The 21,578-nt window shown below is 41.5% G+C and overlaps 1 protein-coding gene and 1 long non-coding RNA gene across 2 annotated transcripts; one reads left to right on the top strand and one right to left on the bottom strand.

The window, feature by feature from the left end:
• The first annotated feature begins 4,617 nt into the window (after positions 1–4,617).
• Positions 4,618–11,872, top strand: LOC101170324 (NLR family CARD domain-containing protein 3-like). Its single transcript, XM_023966173.1, has 8 exons — positions 4,618–6,483; positions 7,101–7,142; positions 8,344–8,508; positions 8,701–8,874; positions 9,099–9,275; positions 9,884–10,057; positions 10,222–10,395; positions 11,245–11,872. The coding sequence occupies exons 1-8, from the start codon at positions 4,736–4,738 to the stop codon at positions 11,252–11,254; spliced, it is 2,664 nt and encodes an 887-aa protein (XP_023821941.1). The 5' UTR covers positions 4,618–4,735; the 3' UTR covers positions 11,255–11,872.
• Positions 11,873–16,170: 4,298 nt separating this feature from the next.
• On the bottom strand, positions 16,171–16,872 carry LOC105356334. Its single transcript, XR_910516.3, has 3 exons — positions 16,708–16,872; positions 16,530–16,616; positions 16,171–16,416 (listed from the first exon to the last, which is right to left on the bottom strand). It is a non-coding gene; the product is annotated as an uncharacterized LOC105356334 (long non-coding RNA).
• Positions 16,873–21,578: the final 4,706 nt, after the last annotated feature.

Consider the following 21,578-nt stretch of genomic DNA (forward strand, 5'->3'; position numbering starts at 1 on the left):
TGGGGCTGTGGGCGTCCTTCTCCGGTGGGCTCTGCGTTGGGTTCTCCCGGCGCGGCGGGGGGGCTGCTTTCCTGGCTGGGCTGGGGCGGCGCTCTCTTTCCCTCCGCGCCTCCCTGCTCTCTGGCTCTGGGGGCCTCGCGGCGGTCCTGCTGGCCCTGGCCTGGGTGGCGTTCTTGGTCGCCCGGGGGGCGGTTGTTCCCTGCCTGTTCCCGTGTGGCGTTGGTTGGAATTCCGGCTGCCGCTGCTGCTGCGGCGGGGGTCTGGGTGTGGGGGTGGCTGGGCGCTCCTCCTCCTTCTTTTCACATTCCACCATCCATTTTAGAAGAACATAAACACTCACTTAAGCACAGGTGTTAGCTCACCTTTGCACTAATAGTTTGCATGATTGAATGAATGAAAGATTTCACACTAGTTGGTTTAAAGGCATAGGTATGCGTTCGTGAACACTATCTGTTTTGTGTACATGTTGACATGTGGACATTTTTGCAGCTAGCAGGTGTGTTGATAATATTTGAGTGTGTGTGAACAGGCCCCGCCCTTTTTGTACTACATTTGAACCGTACCGTAATGATAAACAACCAGTAAACCTGTCTGCTCTATGCTGCTTCATGGTCTTACCCCCCTTCCCCTCCTATTATCACCCTCCTACCCCCTCCTCTCTCTAACGTCCCTCTCTCTTCTTCCCCTTTTTCCTTTTCAGTCCGGTCCAACACCAAAGATTTTCAAACATGATTGAAATTAATAAAGTTTGGCCTCAATTACAAAAGGGATTTATTTCTGACAAACCTTTGGTTTGTCTGAAGATTAATAACCCCTCTTGTTAAAATAAAATATGTCCAACACAAGAGGCCCTCAGCTCTCATCTGTTTGCCTAGCTGTTGGACAGGACAAGTTTAAAAAAAAAAAAAAAAAAAAAAAAAAGGAGAAACTCAGTCTGTATTGATGTACAGCCCCTCCGCCATCTCACGTGCATTTTTGTGATTATTGTGGCAGAAAAAGCTTGAAGCTGCAGCTGTTTTTTCTAAAAGATGTGATAAAAAGTTAAGTTAAAAGATTTAAAAAACTGTTTGATTTGTGTTCATTGTTCGCCGAGACGCTCACGTTGTCACTTTTGACCCAATGCATCATGGGAGATGTGGTTTAATTATCCGCCGAACGCAGAAAGACTAGCGTCTCTGAGCTTCATTGTTTTGTTCACTTGTTCCACGGTCTGACACCGGATTCTGTGCAAAGCTACACCGCTAAAGACTAGCTTTAGCTGGTATTTTTGTTGGAACTGAGAGACTTTATCAGCAGAATTAAAAACAAGGAAGTGAACACTTTAACCACTTCTAATTGGTCAGACTGATGACATGTGATTACGAATCCAAGAATGATTGGTGGAGACAGTTAAAGGGGCAGGACTTTTCCTAAAGCAGCTAAAGATGCAGCTAAATCGCGGTACCGTCATTCTTATCAAAATGTCTTTAATAGAATCAAATAAACACAAAGAAAAAAGTATTTTACGATCTTTCATATTTCTAAGTTCTCAGTGTTTTATCAGGGCCTGTAAGGATGAACACAGAGCTGATATCCTGGAGATGGAAAATGTTGTGAAATCAGTTAATGAGGGCAATTTCCCACGGCACACCTGACCATCTCCCACGGCACACTAGTGTCCCGCAGCACACTGGTTCAAAAACACTGCTCTAAAGAGCAGAAACCATGAACACAGTGGTGGACAAAATTGTTGGTACCCTTCAGTTAAAGAAAGTCCACAATGCTCAATGAAATGACTTGAAACGTTCAAAAGTAACAATAAATTAAAATGTATTTAAAATTAAAGAACCAAAATCAGCCATTACTTTTGAGTTGTTGATTAACAGAATTATTTAAAAAAAAACAACTAATGAAATAGAGCTGGACAAAATTGATGCCCCCCATAACTTAATATTTTGTTGCACAACCTTTTGAGGCAATCACTGCAATGAAATGGTTTCTGTATTTGTCAATGAGCCTTCTGCACCTGTCCACAGGCATTTTGGTCTGTTTTCAGGAGAATGTCACCCACGACGTGCATCATTTTTCACATCTACTCACGTCACTGCTGCAAAAGCACAATCAGCCTCAACACTACACCAAGCTAATTATTTTCAAAGACTTATGAAAACGTTTGTTTGAATGTCATTTTCGAAAATGTAATTGAGACACATCTGACATGTATGTAATGGAAAATTAATAAAGGATAAAAGTTGTAGTTTCCTATTTTAATTATGGTAGATTTTTACAAATTGTTACCTAATTTTATTTGTATGTGTGATAGAGGGAGATTTTTTTTCTTTGTACAGCAATTTGAGGCATTTTTAATGGGAATATAGCTTTGTAACTTAACTTTGTCAGGTTCATCAGCCATACATGCTATTCAATTTCAACAATCCCCTTCCTTTCTGGGCTTGACAATTAATAAAAAAAAGATCAGTTACATAGATTTTGGCTTTTAGGCAAACAAAGAAAATGTCCTTCATCCTGAAGGACATTTAAAAGCTGTTAATTTGACACCAATGTGTTTCTTATAACAGTAGAAGGCGCAGTTCTTGCGCTATTCACAGATTAACCTTTAGAGATAGCAAATATTTAAATGACCATAGAATCAATAATTTTCCGAGCTTTAAGTCGAGCTATGTTTTGGGAAAATTGGAAAGGGAATGACGGAGCTTGCCTGATTTCCTGGTCTGCCTGTCCTAAACTGGAACAGCAGGGTTCTGTTGTTGTGACTCAATGAATAGTAATTCTGCCATTATAAGCCAACTAAAAGTCTAGTTTTCCAGGACATAGTTTCTGCAGAGCAGCAGTAGTTCATCAGAGATCCGCCAGCAGAAAGACTCCAAATCTCTTGCTCAGTCAGAACCTTCTTTGTTCTCCTTCAAAGCTGTGATGGTTTTCTGTGCTTGCAGGGTTAAGCGGCTCACAGAGATCCCAGTCCTCAACATCCAGCTGTGAGTCCATGAGGAGTGATCAGTCCAAATCATCTAATCCAGCTTTTAGCGAAAAGTAAGGGAAACTGTACTAACTTGATCTAAGGGATCAGTAATGTCTCAAATTTTACAGTAACTGTACACAGCTGAACGCACATGAACATAATTTCATCCATCGGAGCACTATAAACCGTACATATGTAGAGTGCTCAAAGGTTTGAAAGGGTTTCATTAATCATGGTCTTTTTGGATTTGGATAAAGTGTCCAATCTCATCCATTGCTCTTCTGTGGGAGGGGCTCTTGAAATTTGGAATCTGAGACCCCTACTAAGTAACATTGGGTCTCTGTACATCTAGAGCAGGTATTTGGTTTAGCTGGAAGAAAGTTGAACCTGTTCCCAAAACATGTTGGACTCTGGCAGGGCACCAGTTAAATTAATGCATTTTATGTATATATTTTCTAGGTGCAGCCAGGATTATATGGGGGCTGGTTTAGGAATTTCAGGATTTCCTCTTGAAAGGAAAAGAGCCCAGTTGAGGTTGCTTAGGCATCTCTTGTTGATGCTTCCGTGATGCCTCACTGGAGAGGTATTCCACTGGGGAAAAGCTAAGAAACTTCTGGAGGGAGTGGGTCTCTGATTGTATAAGAGAACTGGATTTAGTAACACCCCCCCACACACACACACACATTCTTAATAGGAAGTACCCACTGGTCCCAAGAAAAAGAAATCCTATTGACTTCTTTTAAGAAATAGACAGCTGTTAATCAGTAATATTTTTCAGAATAACCATTGTCTGTTACCTTTTTAAAAAAAAGCCCAGTCTTGATAATCCTAATTTTCTATGATATTTTTTGCTGTAATGCAAGTTAATCAAGTTATAAATTAGCTAAGCAGATGCCTTAATAAAAGATGGGGGTCTCATGTCAAATGTTCAAAGCGTTTCATTGACAGATTCCACAGAGCCCACATTCAGTGAAAGAGGTGTGGTCTTCTAACATGCTCACTCCTGATTGGAGAGAAACATTGACTCAGACTGACTTGGACCAATCACTGCTTGCTGGTGGCCTCTGCTTCCAAGATGCTGACGGCCGTCTTGCAGAAAGATGGCAATAGAATTGACTTTATTTTCTTGGTACCAGAAGCTAGTTGTTTTCTTTGGATGACGTCACACTCACTCTGTCCAGTTCTCTTACACATTCCATGGTCTCTCTGCTTGCCTGGGTGAGTCTTCGGTGTGGACGTGGACTACAGTCTCTGAGACATGACTCAGTACAAGTGGAAGAAAATGGGAGGATGGATGGATAAAGCTCAGTCTTACTAATGGAAGTTTGAAACATAAACTATAAAATATAGTAATTAGGAGGAATTAAAGAAAGCTGTAAATCTCAAAAGAACAGAACATTTGTGCCCTCTTAAAATCAGAGAACAGAGATTTGTTTGACTAAGTTGGGTTTTGTTCACTCTTTTTCTTTTCAACCTGCAGAAAAAAAGAGGAAGAGATGTGATGTGTCTGAAAACCAGTCATTTCTTGCTTTTTAAATCACTAATAGAAAATTGTTTAGTTATATCAAGAAAGATTTAAAAAAATGCCATAAAAAATGACAACTTATGCATTGGTGAGAAAATGCTCACTTCTGTGTTAACAGGAAAACAAAGTGTAGTGATGTGGATGAAGAAGAGCAGCTGTCCTGCCTGGACGTTTCTACCAGCTGTGGATTTAGACCATGCATCAAGTCAGACTGGAAAATAAATGAGTCTTTAGATGAACATCAAAATAACATGAGGATGAGACATGAACATGTGACGGAAGGAACTGATGAAAAACAGAGAGGACCTCTCCTCAAAAAGATCTACACTGAGCTCTACATCACAGAGGGACTGAGAGAAGAAGTTCATACCCAACATGAGGTCTGGCAACTGGAGACAATCTCCTGGAACAACTTGCTCCACAATGCTCCAATCAGGTGCCAAGATATCTTCAAAGTTTTAACTGACCAACATGGATCCATCAGAGTGGTTCTGACCATTGGTGTCGCTGGAATTGGAAAAACCTTCTCAGTGCAGAAGTTCACTCTGGACTGGGCCGAGGGCTTCAAGAACCAAGACATCAGTGCAGTGGTTCCTCTGTCATTCAGGGAGATGAACTTGATCAGAGATGAGCAGCACAGTCTTCTCACTCTCATCCAACTTTTCCATCCAACCTTCCAGAAGATCCCAGCAGAGCAGCTGTCTGTCTGTAAACTTCTCTTCATCTTTGATGGTCTGGATGAAAGCAGACTTTCTCTGGACTTCAACAACAGTCAGGTGGTGTCTGATGTCACTCAGAAGTCATCAATCAATGTTCTTCTGACAAACCTCATCCAGGGACGTCTGCTTCCCTCAGCTCTGGTCTGGATCACTTCCAGACCTGCAGCAGCCAATCAGATCCCTCCTTCGTGTGTCTCCAGGGTAACAGAAGTACGAGGCTTCACCGACTCCCAGAAGGAGGAGTACTTCAGGAGGAGATTCAGTGACGAAGATCTGTCCAGCAGAATCATCTCCCACATCAAGGCCTCCAAGAGTCTCTTCATTATGTGTGGAGTTCCAGTTTTCTGCTGGATCACTGCTGTGGTTCTGGAGAACATGTTGACCACAGAGAAAAGAAAAGAGCTTCCCACCACCATGACTGACATGTACTCCCACTTCCTGATGGTCCAGACAAAGAGGAAGAAGATCAAATACCAGCAGGAACATGAAGAGAATCCACAGGAGCTGACAGAGGCTGACATGGAAGTTCTTCTGAAGCTGGGGAGGCTGGCATTTGAACATCTGGAGAAAGGAAACATCATGTTCTACCAAGAAGACCTGGAGCAGTGTGGTCTGGATGTCACAGAGGCTTCTTTGTACTCAGGAGTTTGTACTGAGATCTTCAGAAGAGAGTGTGGGATCTTCCAGAAACCAGTCTACTGCTTTGTTCATCTGAGTGTTCAGGAGTTTCTGGCTGCAGTTTACATGATCCACTGTTACAACAACAAGAAGACAGAGGTGGTGGAGAATCTCCTGAAGAATCAAACAAACATCTCTACTCTAGATAAGTTTCTTAGCAGGATCATGAAGAAATCCCTGCAGAGTCAAACTGGTCACCTGGATCTGTTTGTTCGTTTTCTTCATGGTCTCTCTGTGGAGTCCAACCAGAGACTCTTGGGAAGTCTGCTGGGTCAGACAGAGAACAGTCCAGAAATTATCCAGAGAATCATCAACAACCTGAAGGAAATGAAGACCAATGACATGTCTCCTGACAGAAGCATCAACATCTTCCACTGTCTGATGGAGATGAAGGACCCCTCAGTTCATCAGGAGATCCAAGAGTTCCTGAAGTCAGAGAACAGATCAGAGAAGGAACTTTCAGAGATCCATTGCTCAGCTTTGGCCTACATGCTGCAGATGTCAGAGGAGGTTCTGGATGAGTTAAACCTTAACAGTTACAAAACCACCGGGGAAGGTCGATGGAGACTGATTCCAGCTGTAAGAAACTGCAGGAAATTTATGTAAGTCCAGACACTACTTTCATTCTATATGGAATAGATTGTAGCTTATTTCTTCACCTGAAGATTGTTGTGTACGCTTCAATTTTAGAAAGACCACTTCTCATTTTTCTTTATTAATTTGTCAGGGTGAGGAGTGGACACAATTGCAGGACACAGAGTCTTCCAAAGAAAAGTTCCACTTTAATAGACAAAACTTGCTCAGAAAACAGGGAGGGTCGCAACTCTGAGAAATGCACAAAACAATCCGGCAACAAGTCCAGGGGAGACGCAAAATATAAACATGAGAACTGATACACGCAAGTACACAGAGGTGCTTATCAGGGAGGGCATACAAAAAACATTTTGGGAAAATTTACACTGGAGGTAAAAGTCAAGACATCTGAAATGAGGACATGTGAGAAACAGGAAGTAACAAAAATTAAAGCAGAACAAAAACCGCCCTGGCCTCAATACCTCAAAATTTCAGATTATACTTTACTGTGTCTGTTTATCTTAATTTGATCAATTGCAAAACATGTTTCGTTTCATTAAAACTGTTAATAATATTAATGTTACTATTTGCATTGTTACAGGAGTTTCTGTTTACAGTCTGTAAATTGTCTATGCTTTTTCTGCAGGATAGGGGTTGTGTTAAAGCCTTCTGAAACTGGTACCTACAGGTAAGAGGAGGATACTGGGGTTTAAGTCTCTAGTTTATTACAAAGGCAGTTTAAACAGCACTGTCATTTATTTTTGTTGGTAAATGACCCAAAAGCACAAGATTTGGATTGGTGGTAAAAGGAAAACGTAATACATATACTTCAAAAATAATGACGAGCAAACAGAAATGTGACTGAAAATGTGACGAATGCGTAAAAACAAGCACGTTTCTAACACATCTAACCCTCCGCCCCCACCCAATATACTAAGGACCAATCAACAGAAGCAAGTGCACCTGGTGTACTCATAGCACAGTGGGTGGGTGGAGACAGAAAACCAAACTATGTAACGTGGAGGAAGCAGGCGTTCCAAGCGAAAACCAATGCACACAGAAAGAGAACATGAAAACTCCACTCAGAGATGTCCTAGCTGGGATTCAAACCAGGACTCTCTTGCTGTGAGACCATCGTTCAGCCCCTCCATACCTATCTACCACTCATAATTGCATTTAATCATTGGTTATTCAAAAATAATTTTTAACCCTTTAGTTTTGACATTCTTTAAATTACTGTAATTATTTAACCGTTTATATAATTATTGTATATATAATTTAATGTATTTCCAATGGAAACAGATGCAGAGAAAAGCAGCTTGGTGTCCACATGCAACACTTTACGTCAGTAAAGCAGCTTTTCTCCAAGTCAGAATCTGCTACACCACCACACCATAGCCATGGAATCTGGTGCACCAATTTACGTCCTTCTCACCAACATGTCACCAATGTAGTGTTGCATAGTGGCACAATGCCAATGTTGTCCCCATTAGAATATGTTAGAATTAGATTTATAAATGTTGAAGAGTGACTTAAAGTTTGTTTGCTACTTTGCTGTCGCCGGTGACATCTCCAGTGTTAAAGGCTTAAACAGAGGAGTCTTATCCTCCTGCTGCTGTAGATGTCAGGGAACATTCAACCTAATTCTAGCCAAATCCTCTTACATCCACAGACTTAGTCTTAATGCACTAGATCCATTCAACAGAAAAGAAACAGTCCTGCCAACCCTCTCTCAGGACACGTGAACAGAAAAGGAGCCTCTTTCTAAACACCCTCAGCAACAGCATCAAATTTAATGTTTTGTTTGTTTTGCAGATAGTCAGAACAATGGAGTTTAAAGATAAAAACTCAGAATTGATTTTTCTGTGCTTACATGTTTGTCACCATAGATACGAACTCTCAGAGAATGACTGTGAAGCTGTGGCTTCAGCCCTGAAGTCCAACCCATCTCATTTGATAGAACTGGACCTGAGCAAGGCCAAGCTAAAGGATTCAGCTCTGGAGGTTTTGTCTGGTGGTCTGAAGAGTCCAAATTGCAAACTAGAGACTCTGAGGTAAGAAGGATACGTCTGCAAGCTATTGCTAAATTAGCTAAAAAGTTAGAGTTGGTTCTAACAATAGAAAGCATCAGAAGTCTTTAGTGCCATGACAATCAAACACACTGCTGCTGAGGCATAAATTAAAACACTGGACACTTATGGTTCTGCTTCACTTTCAGAGAATCTGAATCTTTCTTCTGCTTTTAGGTTGGAAAACTGCAACATGTCAGAGATCAGCTGTGCTGCTCTGGGTTCAGCACTGCAGTCAAATCCATTCCATCTGAAGCATTTATATCTGAGCTTCAACAACCTGCAGCACTGTGGATTTGATAGCCTGTGTGCTGTTCTGGAGAGTCCAAACTGCAAACTGCAGACTCTGAGGTACTACTTCCCTTTGTAGTAACGCCTTGATCAAAAAGTATATTTGTGTGATGTTTTCCACACTCACAATCTTTGTGGTTAAATGTTTTTACGGGGTTTGGTCTAGTTATTGATGCAGGGCTCCAGATTTAAACCGTAGAGGAAAATATTCGTGGATTTGACTTCTAACTACACTGAACACTGACGGATATAACGGAATTCTGAATTTCCATTTTCACCAAAAGGTTAATTGGCTGCCGATTGTCAGAACCCAACTGTGCTGCTCTGGGATCAGCTTTGAAATCCAACCCGTTCCATCTGATAGAACTGGATCTGAACAGGAATAAGATGGTAAAAGATTCAGGACTAAAGCTTCTGTGCGGTTTTCTGGGGAGACCAGACTGCAGACTCAAGACTCTGAGGTCAGATTTCATCTTTGGTTTTGCTCGGTTAAAAATGGACAGAAATTTCTGTTCTATGCTTCTCAGAACAGCCCATCTTCATAATCGCAGCTTCTGTGGTTTAATTCATTCTCTGTTGTGGAAATGCAGATTTTTACCTCAGAAGAAGAAAGATGTTGGACTGATTCCTTCACTTTGAAAATGCCACAATAGCTTTTGACCCTCCTTTTATGTGTCTCTGAGGAACAGCATTGATATTTGTTTTACTTTAATTGCAAATAGAGTTGCTGAACCATTTTTTCTCGATATGTTGATTACACTAAGTAAGTCAAGCAGGAGACGTTTCAAAGATGTAAAATATTTTGAGAAACTTTTCGATTTCTTTATTTTAAAATTGATTAATTTGACCCAGAACATTACAGGAGGCTTTAGAGGCTAAAATCTGGGTCTTTTTACCCAAGCAGCCAGATTACATTATGATATGCATCTGTCTATAATATGCAGCTGTCTATAATATGCAGCTGTCTATAATATGCAGCTGTCTATAATACGCATCTGTCAAAACTTTTCTAACTCTGAAAAACTTCTTAAAGAATTTTTCTAGAGCAACTTTTTCCTTGTGAGTTTAGGTTAAAGGAATGCACTTTATCAGAAGACAGCTGTGCAGAGATAGTCTCAGCTCTGAGGTTCAACCCGTCCCACCTGACAGAACTAGACATGAGTGAAAACCAGCTGGAGGATTCAGGAGTGAAGCATCTCATAGGTTTTCTGAAGAGTCCAGCTTGCAGACTGAAGACTCTAAGGTCAGTATTTTTGTTCTTTTTTAATAGTTCTGGATTTAAGGATCTAATTAAGACCATTGAGTCTCAGACAAAACCTACAGTGATGAAACTCACACATGTGCATTTCTTTTTCCTTAATGTGCTCCACTGTTTGATGCTGAACCTCTTTCCGTTTCTGGTTTCAGGCTGGCTGGCTGCAGTTTGTCAAAGCCCAGCTGTGACAATCTGGTCTCAGCTCTTAAGTCCAACCCATCCTATCTGACTGAACTGGACTTGAGCTGGAACTGCCTGGAGGAATCAGATGTTCTGGAGCTCTCTGACATGGCGAAGAGTCCAGATGTCAAACTGGAGACTTTAAAGTGAGCCAACCTGTTTTATGTGTCCTGAACTCAGTTAGTCTAATAGCATAGACTTCCTACTTCTACGGCTGCATCTACACTCCAGGCCAAAGCGACTCAAACCTGATTTGGCTAAACTTACAATGATGAGACTTTCACTTTTAGCCATTTTTCACCTGACTACCCCTTTTCAAGGGCTGTCCAAAACACAAGATTGGATTGTTTATAATTCCATTGAGGTTACTGAAAGATAAAGTCTAAGCACTGATGCATAGTATTGTTTTCATTTCAATTGAAGTCCAGACATGCTTGTCATTTTTGCATCATAGTCCTAAATATCTTTCGGCTGTGACCAGTAGAACTCAGCATGGCAGATGTTTAATTTTACTTTTGTGTTATTACAAATCTTTTGATGTTTTTTGTACTTCTACAACAGCTAAACATTCTAGAAAAATTATTTCGTTGTGTCTGTTTTGATAAGTGAAGTCTGCACATGTGCTACTCTGGGCATGCACAGAGTTGTTAAACTGTATATGCAAGTTCCTTTAAGGTTCCAGTCTGATTCTAAAGCACATAAGTGTGCATCAGTGGTCTGTAGTTTTGAGTGCATTTATTTAAAACAATGGACAATGCACAAAAGAACATTGATCACATGAATAGTGAAAAGAAATGTTGAGGCAGGTTGTAGCAAAATTGCTAATTTGTGTAACCTCGTTGAGAGTAGAGAAGAATAATGATGGACAGACAGAGACATCATCTCCTTTTCTCCACTAAGTGAAATTTTCAGAAAAAGAAAAGATGGAAACATGAGAGCTGACATGAAGCTTCAGTTTAATCAAGACATTCATTCAACTTCTCTTTCCTCTGCAGATGGGATTGATGAAGACGACCTTGCTGTGATCCGCTCATGATAGTCCAGCGGAGAAGCAGCAGCATTTGAGCTGGTTTGGTTTTCCCAAGATTCTGTTTCAACTCAGTTTGGTGGTGAAGGATTGAAAATTTTACTCTTGTCAAGAAGTTCTTTGTACATTTCACAGCTAAGTCTAATTTGTCTGTGAGTATTGTTTTTCCTCATAGGTTAGATGCCTGCATCCTGTTTTATTATCTGGATCTTTCTGATCTGTCTGAGGGTTATGATGAAAAACACATTCTGAATAAAACACCTAATCTGCCTCTTAGTTGATTTTAGTTTAGTTACAAACCTGGAAAAAAACATTTTTTAATCATTTCGTTTGGTAGTGGCAGGACAAAATTCATTGGCACTTTTGTTTCATAAACTGAAAAGTATATAAGTATATTTTACCATGGTAGCATTGCTGGCATGGACACAGATACCCAAAATATTGTTTCCCCACCTCAGTATCAAACCGGATTTGTACTTTGAATCTTATGTCATTGTGTCTTACATTATTTGTATACTTGGGGCCAGGGGATTTGGACAGTGTCTTCTGTGTGTAAAGTTCATTTATTTTTGCTTTAAAAATTGAAGTTGAAAATGTTTTTCTGTGAAGCACTTTGTGTTGTATGACAGAGTTTTAGGGACAGGTTACAACATTTTTCTTTTTTTAATATTACGACTTTAAAGTCCTAAAATTATGACAAAAGTCATAACTGTTAAATTACGAGAATAAAGTCATAAATTTACTATTTTAAAACACATAAATTCACGTGAAAAAATTAATACATTTAAGAGAAAAAAAACATAAATTGACTAGAAAAAATTTACAAGGGGGGGGCCCACTATTGGTACGGGGCGGGGGGGTTGACGGGGCGGGGTCTCCGCTGAGGCAATCAGTGGTTGCCCCGGCCGGTTGGCTGCCTCAGTCCCGTTGAGGCCTGACTAGAGCTCTTCTAGGGCCGGCGTTTGGGGGTGGGGGCCTGGGCTTGCTCCGGGGGGGCGACGCTTTCTGGCCCCTCTCTCTCTGTGTGGGGTGGGTGGTGCCGGGCCGGGGGTGTCGGCGCCTCCGGGGGTGGGGCCCCTGGGCTGGGTGGGCCTGCCCCCTTTGCTGAGGGGGGTGGGGGGGTGGGGGACAGCTGTTTGACCACCGGGGGACAGTCTACCAATTGTCCCCAAATTACCCCCTTCCTCATATAAGCTCATATTAGGGTGAGGGGGTGGGGGGTTTAGCCTGCGATGCGCCTTGGGGGGGGGGTTACTTGGCAGTGGCCCCCCTCCTATGGTTGCCGTATGGAGTGGGCCCCCCCTCTTTCGGTTTTATTTGCACCTTAGACATGTAGGGTCCTTGGTAGGAGGGGTGCTTGGACACCACTGCCAGCAAGCAGCGGATGTCCTCCTAGCACCCTACCCGCCAATTTTAACTGTTCACATTACACCTGAGCCGGGGGTGTTCGTGTACCTGGGGGATGGGTCCTGGTCCTTGCCCCTGAGGGCTGGGCCCCGCCAAATTTCCAACTGTGGCCGAGCCTGGTCGGGCCATATTTACAACACCCCTTGTGGGCCCCCTTTTTTCCCCGGGGTTCCCCCCTTCGGGGGTGGGGGCGGCGGGCCCCTGCCTTGCTCCTCCCTGGACCAACCGTGGGCCGGGTGGGAGGCTGCCTGGAGTGCGGAGCGGGTCTCCCTTGGGGGGTCCTGGCTCGTACCTGGGGTTGGGGCGGGGGGATGCCCGGAACTCCTGGGTGGTGATGGGGTGCTCGTCTGGGGCTGTGGGCCTCCTTCTCCGGTGGGGCCCTGCGTTGGGCTCTCACGGCGCGGCGGGGGGGCTGCTCTCCTGCCCCAGCCCCCCCCCCGGCGGTCCTGCTGGCCCTGGCCTGGGTGGCGGTCTTGGTCACCCGGGGGGCAGTTTTTCCCTCTCTGTTCCCGTGTGGCGTTGGGGGGATTCTGGCTGCCGCTGCTGCGGGGGTCTTGGGATGGGGATGGCTGGGCACTCTCCCTCCTTCTTTTCACGTTCCACCATCCATTTTAGAAGAACATAAACACTCACCTGAGCACAGGTGTTAGCTCACCTTTGCAGTAACAGTTTGCATGACTGAATGACTGAAATATTTCACACTAGTTGGTTTTAAGGCATAAGTATGCGTGTGAACACTATCTGTTTTGTGTGCATGTCGACATGTGGACATTTTTGCAGCTAACAGGTGTGTTGATAACATTTGAGTGTGTGTGTGGACAGGCCCCGCCCTTTTTGTACTACATTTGAACCTTACCGTAATGTTAAACAACCAGTAAACTTGTTGCTTTATGCTGCTTCATGGTCTTATCCCTCCTCCCCTCCTATTATCACCCTCCTACCCCCTCTCTTTGTAACATCCCTCCCTTTTTCTTCCCTTCTTTCCTTTTCCGTCCGGTCCAACACACAAAATTTTCAAACATGGTTGAAATTAATAAAGTTTGGCCTCAATTACAAAAGGGGTTTATTCAGACATACCTCTGGTTTGTTTGAAGATTAATAACCCCTCTTGTTAAAGTAAAATATGTCCAACACAAGAGGCCCTCAGTTCTCATCTGCCTGCCCAGCTGTTGGACAGGACAAGTTAAAAAAAAAAAGAAAAAAAAAAAGAAAAAATTTACAAAACTCATTGGAGATCCCCACTTCTCTTGGGCGTCCTCCTACTGGGCAGGTGTGAGCGGCCCCTTCCTGGCTCTCTCATTGGCTGGGTGGGTGGCAGCCTGGAGTGTGGGGTCTTTCTTGGGGAGCACTGGCTGGTGCCTGAGGTTGGGGAAACTCCTGGGTGGTGGTGGGCTGCTCATCTGGGGCTGCTCTACTGGGGCGGGGCCCCGTGTTGGGCCCCCCGGGCGCAGTATGACTACTCTCCTTGTCAGGCTGGGGCTTGCACTTTCCGTCTCCCTGTGCCTCCCTGCTCACTGGCATTGGGGGACCCTGCAGCGGTCCTGCTGGCCCTGGCCTCGGTGGCAGACGGTTTTCCTCTATCTGCTATACCATGCGGGAGTTGGGGGGGTCCTGGGTACCACTGCTGCTTCGGATGGGGCTTTAGTGTGGGGATGAATGGGCACTCTCCCTCTTTCGTTTTACATTCTGTTATCCACTGCAGAAGTACATAAACCCTCACTGGAGCACAGGTGCTAGCTCACAAATGGTTTGTGCGACTGAATGAAGTGTTTCACATGTGTTAGTCTGAATGCATTAAGTATGCGTTTGCAAACGTAGTTGCATTGTGTACATGTGCTTGTAACTTTGAAAAAAGAACCCCTCAAAATTACGAAAGGAAACTTTAACAGAATTTTAAACTTGTCATCCCTGTAAACTTGAAAAAAGACATAAAATAAAATAAAAACAAACAAAAAAACAACAATTTTCCATCCTTTTTTCAATCAGAGGTCATTGAATTAAAAGTAGAATAAATGAATAGAGTAGAGCAGGGGTGGGCAAACTACGGCCCGCGGGCTGGATCCGGCCCGCCTTCATGTTTGGTCCGGCCCACTGAACAATATCAGAGACCCGTGTTTATTTTCTTTTTAAATCTGGCCACACGATTAAGACGTGACATTTTCTTTCCCCCTTCTGCAGTCTGTGCTCCAACCTGAAACCCTCTAATATCTCTGTCAAATAGAACAGAGATAGATAATTTATGTTTCCTTTCTACGTCACAGTTCATCTTTCCTGGTTTAGATCATTCTTTTAGAGCGGTTATGCTGCCTTTTTCAAACAGCGAACCCTATTGTGTGTCCTGATTGGCTGGAGACCCTGTCAATCAATCTCCTCAGTCCGTGCCATGTCTCCCGTACAGAAACGCGGAGCTCTTCAGATCAGACATCTACGGTGGCCCTGAAGTGCAAACCATTCAACAAATCACTCGATACCAAAACATTTTTAAGATCGCAACAACAATTAAAAAAAAAATGTTAAAAAGCAGCATTACATTTTAGAAAACAAAACAAAATTTCAGAAACCAAAATTAAATATTGAAAAATGAAAACATTTCAGAAAACAAAATTAATTTCCGGAAAAAAATAATAATTTCCAGAAAACAAAATTAAATATTGAAAAATGAAAACATTTCAGAACACAGAATTAATTTCCAGAAAACAAAACGAAATCTTAAAAAATGAAAAACATTTCCAAACCGGAAGAGGTAGGTATGGGACAACGCTGGGGTTTAAGTTTTGGTTTCTGAAATTTTGTTTTGTTTTTTAAAATGTAATACTGATTTTTAAATTGTTGTTGTGATCTTAAAAATGTTTTTATATCGAGTGATTTGTTGAATGGTTTGCACTTCAGGGCCACCGTAGATATTTGTCATCGATCAAATCTTTGTTTTCATTCTGAAGGGTTGAGAAATTAAACAAGAGAAAAGGGTGAAAATGTTTATGTTTGTGTGAGAAAAGTATAGAAAGTGAACAGTGAGGAGTTTTACTGCCATGAACTTGAACGTACAGACAGATCACGGGTTATTTTTAGAACGTAACTCCTGATGAGGATGGTTTTTTTTAAATGTATCTGTACATTTTTTCTGAGTTTTTGTCTTTGAAAATCATAGTGTTATCTGGTCATTTTTTTATTTCATACATGGTGTTATTTACTTTATTAAAAGGATCATGAAATGAATGAAACTTTATTCATACAGCCCTTTACAACCTTGAAGGAACCAAAGGGCTTCACAATAAAAGAGAGATCTAAAATGGGAACAAAAGTTTTTAACTAAAAACTCTAGAATATTCTGTATTAGAAAATAATTTTCAATCCAAATGTTTTCATTCCATTACATTCCATGTTATAGCATTTTGACTCCACGCATCTGCTCCTGGTCCGGCCCTTCTATCAAATTTTAGAACCCACAACTCAACATAACTGCCCACCCCTGGATTAGAGTAAGAAAATAACAGCTTTTAGCTCACTCAGTTCCTTCCCCATCTAAGTAATAAAGCAGAGAACAGATAAATGATAAAATAATAAAGTGACAGTTTCCTTCCCTTTTCAGAATTAGACAGCAGCAGAATTCCTGCAGTTCAAGTTAACAAATTTGATTAACAGCAGCCAGAACTGATCTTTTTCACACATCCAGGTTCAGAACCAGGATTGGATCGGCACTCTGATGTTTAGTCAAGGTCCCCATGAAAGAAATCTCAAAGAAAAATCATGTGAGACTGATGCTGTTTTTTATGTTTGTTGTCATGATCTGTATCTATCAGGCTGTTAAAGACGCCTCATAGGATTTTCCTAACTAGAGTGTCTTACCTAAGGAGTCCAGACCATGCTGATCAAGGCTGGAGCTCCACGTCTGTATCTGAGAGATCTGCGTCTTCTAGCTGGACCAGAGCAACCCTGGAAGACAAAGTTCAGACGTTAGAACATTTTCTGTCCTCATAGTTCTCATTAAACGTGTTTATTCAGTAGAGTTTCCATGGAGACGTACCGGCTCACAGCTGCCGTTCTTTTTGACACACAGCTGCAGCTGGCAGTGAAGGTAGACTTCTGAAGGTTCCTTTCCAGAGAACTCAAACATGTTGAAGGAGAAGGAGTTGGAGGTTCCTTGTCCATTTCCCATCACTTGAACTGTTTCTTTCCCAGAGCTGCCACCAGTTGAACTCAAGTTTATTCATCTGACTATTATCTTTTATCAGTCTTATTTGTCTGTGTACATTATTTATATACTGCAGAATGGACTATGACCCGTCATCTGTCGCCCACGGCAGAATATTCTGTATTTCATCCGAAGGCTTCGTTTTAAATGTTAAAGGGTGCACTCTGCAGCACGAAAGTAAATATCACGCCCTTAACTCATTGCAGTAGTGTTTGGAACATAACAAGTAAAAAAAACAGTGAGAAGGGGGCGCAATGCACCGATGGCTGGACGGGCGGACGGACGGATGGACAGACAGATAGATAAACTTTATTTATCCCACAAAGGGAAATTTTCTTGACTCACAGCTCGAGACCAGGCTGATGCGATGCCAAGCGGAAGTAGGTGTCAGAAGATGCTAACTTGTTTATTTTCATGAGAGCACTAAAATGAAAATGCCCAAACCATCCAGTGCCCAATTTAGAAAAGAAGAAGAAAGAAGACCAAGAAAAACGTGAAAATGACATTGATATTGAACATTGGTTATGTCATTATGTAAGCCTAAAACCACTTTATGAAACATGCACAATAATATTTTAGGAATAGTTAGGCTAAGGCTATTGTTAGCCTAAACATTTAGTTCATCCAAACTCAATTTGTGCATGAAATTCAGCTATATTCACTCATATTCAACCAATTTCAATTAATTAATTCACTCGTGCTTTTATAAAAAATTGCATATTACAGCATGATGACCTGCTGTCACGTTATTTAGATATCTGCAATTACATATATTTGCTCTTTATTCTCAGTATTATTAGAATTACTTTGTGGTGGTTTCTGAAGGTCCATTTGCGTCTGATTCACAGCAGCAAGGAGCATCAGGTTTGCACATAAGTGCATAAGATGTATGACGATCCATGCCGCCTAAACAAATTCCACAAACACACCTATTCACAATATATGTGCTTATTTTAGGATTACAAACATAAAAATATCTCCATCCATTATAGCAGCTTCAGTGGAGGAAGAACTGCCCACTGACAAAGTTAACTGGCTGACAGGAATTGAACACATCTGGTTTTTAGAGGACAGATTTAGGTGCCGTGCACATTTGTTTTTCCCGGGAATGACAATGATGGAGGACGCTGCCATCAACAGTACTTCAAAAAAACGTTAGTTATTGAAGAAGAGGTGAAAAGAGCTTGGTTGGTGTAAGAGGTAAGATGGGGCCTGAAAAATCCAGCCCGACCCGACCCAGGCCCGCGGGTGTTAAAGCCCAACCCAGCCCGAGCCCGACCAATTAACTTGATTTGCAGGCCCGAGCTCGAAGCAATAGTACTTTTGGCAGAAAAAACGCAAGATTTAAGGTTAAAATAGTCTACATATTTTTATGATCATGATAAATGCATTTGCACAACGAAATAACGCTGGAACACAGAATAAGAGGCCAGACAAAGAGAGATTTTGATGCGCACTCGCTTCATTACGCAGAGAAATACTGCAGCCCAGCTTCTGCGCTTCCTGTTTAGTAGTGGTTATATAGCAATTACCTTACAGCGCCTTCTCTGTTTTAACCAAATTATTTATTCCTTAGTTTAGTATCCACACATCGTTTTAGTATACCTTTTTATAAACTTATATTTATTAAAAAAGTCAGCGAGAGAGAAGCCCGGCCCGACCCGAACGTGATGATTGTCATTGACTCGGGCTTAAGATCTTACCTCTAGTACTCGGGGGGGAAAAAAGAATAGGCTCTTGTGTTTTTTGCTGCAAACTTTTTTCCATAAGAAAAATTAGTTTAAGCCTGGATTTGATGATTGGAAGCATGCCAGTTCTTTGATCACCTCACATGACAATTGCCCAGATCATATCCACTGCATTAAAACCTGGAAAGAATTAGCTGTAAGGATTAAATAGCTTAAGCTCATCAAAATGTTCCTATGATCATCCATGGTTCAAGATCGGCTGTCTGGTTTGGCAGTTATACGCATAAAACACACCATAGCTGAGAAACTAGCATGAGGATTTGATTGATGACTTTGCCCGTATTAACGCAAGACAGGAACATTTTTAATTTCTATTAAGAGGAGACCAAGTTGCTAGTGAAAGCTATGAGGATTTTCAATTCAGTTCTATTTATTTAGCCCAATATTACAACAATAGTCATTTCAATGGGCTACAAGCTTTAAATTGCACTAGTTGTATAAAGTTTTTCTTTTAATCTTATGATGAAAGTCATTTTAACCGTCAAACAAACGTATGTGTGTGATGTTATCCTTCTTGGTTGCTTTTGAAAAAAGTCTTATAAGCTGTAAGAATTTACAAGCTTCTAGTCGCATTTTTTATAGTTTTTATTTGTTAAATATTTGAACAATTAAGTAAACCGCAATAAGCAATTTTACATTTCTGGGTAGTAATTGGGTGGGTACCGAGGGGCGCTTCTGGTGTGGCTTGCCCAGGGCATCATTTGTGCCACAAGCGCCACTGGTCTCTAACCTAGGGGGGGAACTACAGGACACTCTGCTCAGTCTACCGGATTCACTCCAAAGGCCAACCTCTGGGAACAGCATCACAGAGATAAGAGCTTTTTGGACAGAGTCCCTCTGGCAATGATGAAAGTCAGGCAAGGAAAAAATCTTTGAACTTTTCTTTGAGCGATATATGGTCTTAGATGAATTCAGGTACATTCTGGCAGCTAGTTATTCACTTCTTAATCAAGAAACTAAGACTAATTGGAGCATCATGATTTGTCATCCAAACCCCTAGTTTGACTTGCCATTAAGGACTTGCTGGTCCTAAAAAAGAATTTGGATAATTGCTAAAAGTAACACAATCCCACAATCTAAGCTTTTCCTAAAAGCTGCAAAACATACAATTGCTAATATATAGTAACATCAAAGCCCCAAATGGCAAAAAGAACACCAGTAATTATGATATTCTATGAAAGTACCTCATTTATTTGAACGATTTCTGCTTTAGAAATACTGTTTTCTCAAACTATAATTACATCAAAATATGGGATATGCTTTAAACTATCTTTCTATGACATAATGCATCAATTCTTTAACACCAATGCTTAGTAATCTGGGAAATATCAAAACAAACATACAAACAAAATTGAACATCGTAAACATTATTTTTAAGGGAGTGTGGGTCCAAACCACCAAATACTTATAATTATAATTAATGTCAATAATGTTTTTGAGCAAAACTGAACTAAATCATGGTAATTAGGAAATACAAATAAATTAGAGAAATGTATTCAAATGTTTCAGTTTTGATCAATGTGGTCGGTTATTCTGCAGTCAGATCAAGAAAATCTACAAGGGGGGTTCTCTTGGTCAATGGGGCACTGATCAAAGAAATAAAGAAGAAGATCCCAGACCAAATTTAACAAACTACTACAAACGGTACAGACTTGACATAAATGGCAATTTCAAACAGTGTATAAGCATGTTTTATACCATGGTCCGGTTGAATACTTGATTCTGATTGGCTGCTGTGTGTGCATTAAAACCTGATCGCCGCACGGTGAAAATCTAAAATAAAATAGTTATTGTATCAGTGCGCGGTCTTCTTTAAAACAACCTTTTGCTTCATCATTTGGACAAAAACAAACGGTAAGAGATGAACTTTCTCTCTGAAATGATGCTTAATTCAACCCATCGGGACGATCAGCATATATATATATATCGCTGAATCTTGACTGCGCGACTGACTATGTGTTACGTGATGCGGTGCGATATAGTCAAAATCGAAAGGACTAAAAACTGGTTAATATGTATTGCTTTTGTAAGTGACCATGGAATAAGCGGGTTAATGGCCTTCGAAATGTGCGTTATTACTTTAACGGACATTTTAACTTTAAGGAAAAAAGTAATAACGCACACTTTGTCGGCCATTACCCTTACTTAATCTCTGCATAATTTCCACCATAACTAATTGTATTAGAACGGAGAGTGAAATTCTGAACAACAATTGTACTCACCTCCAACATTTGTCTTGCGAATGTACGCTAAAAAAAAATTGCCATATTTGTCTTTTTCCTCCAGCCAAGACCACTTAAATTTGTTTTTTATCTGCTTCTCACAACTGAGGTCGTGACCACGCTCAATAATGACGATGCCCACCATTATTTTAACCCAAATTTGATCGCAAACTCTTCAGATTTGTTTGTGAACGTTTAGCGTGGGTCCTCCAGTTTTGGTCTCGAGGGAATCCGTCACGCTGACCAAGTGGTACAGACAGAGCCAATCGGAGCCGTCGACGCATCCGAAAGCAACCAAAACGACCCGTCAGTGGTCAATTAGGCTGGGAAGACGAAGACAAGATAGCCGCGCCCATAGAGAAAGCGACCCAAGGAGAAATATAGAAAAAACAGCGAAAATTCGCCGATTTCAGACAAGTTTTTCATCCGGAAAGCGATTTGTCCGTAGAGATCAGGTCTTTATTTCCCGGAAGATACGATCGGTTTGCTCGAAAACCCAGATTTCCGGGAATTCCCGGAAGACTTTCATCACTGTTCTGAAGTTCATTCAGGGTGACACAGAGTCCTGGTATGGTGTAAAAAAAAATAACCTCATGGTTCAAACTCTCCACCTCCTCTGCTCTGAAACTATGTAGATGTTTGAGTTTTACTGACTGTTTCCTCCTCTAATCTGTCTGCTGTCCGGTGGCAGGTGGCAGGTGGCAGCCCTACCTGTAATTCTTAGCAGTTTAGT

Source organism: Oryzias latipes, chromosome 18 (assembly GCF_002234675.1).
Source record: "Oryzias latipes chromosome 18, ASM223467v1".
Classification (NCBI taxonomy): Eukaryota; Metazoa; Chordata; class Actinopteri; order Beloniformes; family Adrianichthyidae; genus Oryzias; species Oryzias latipes.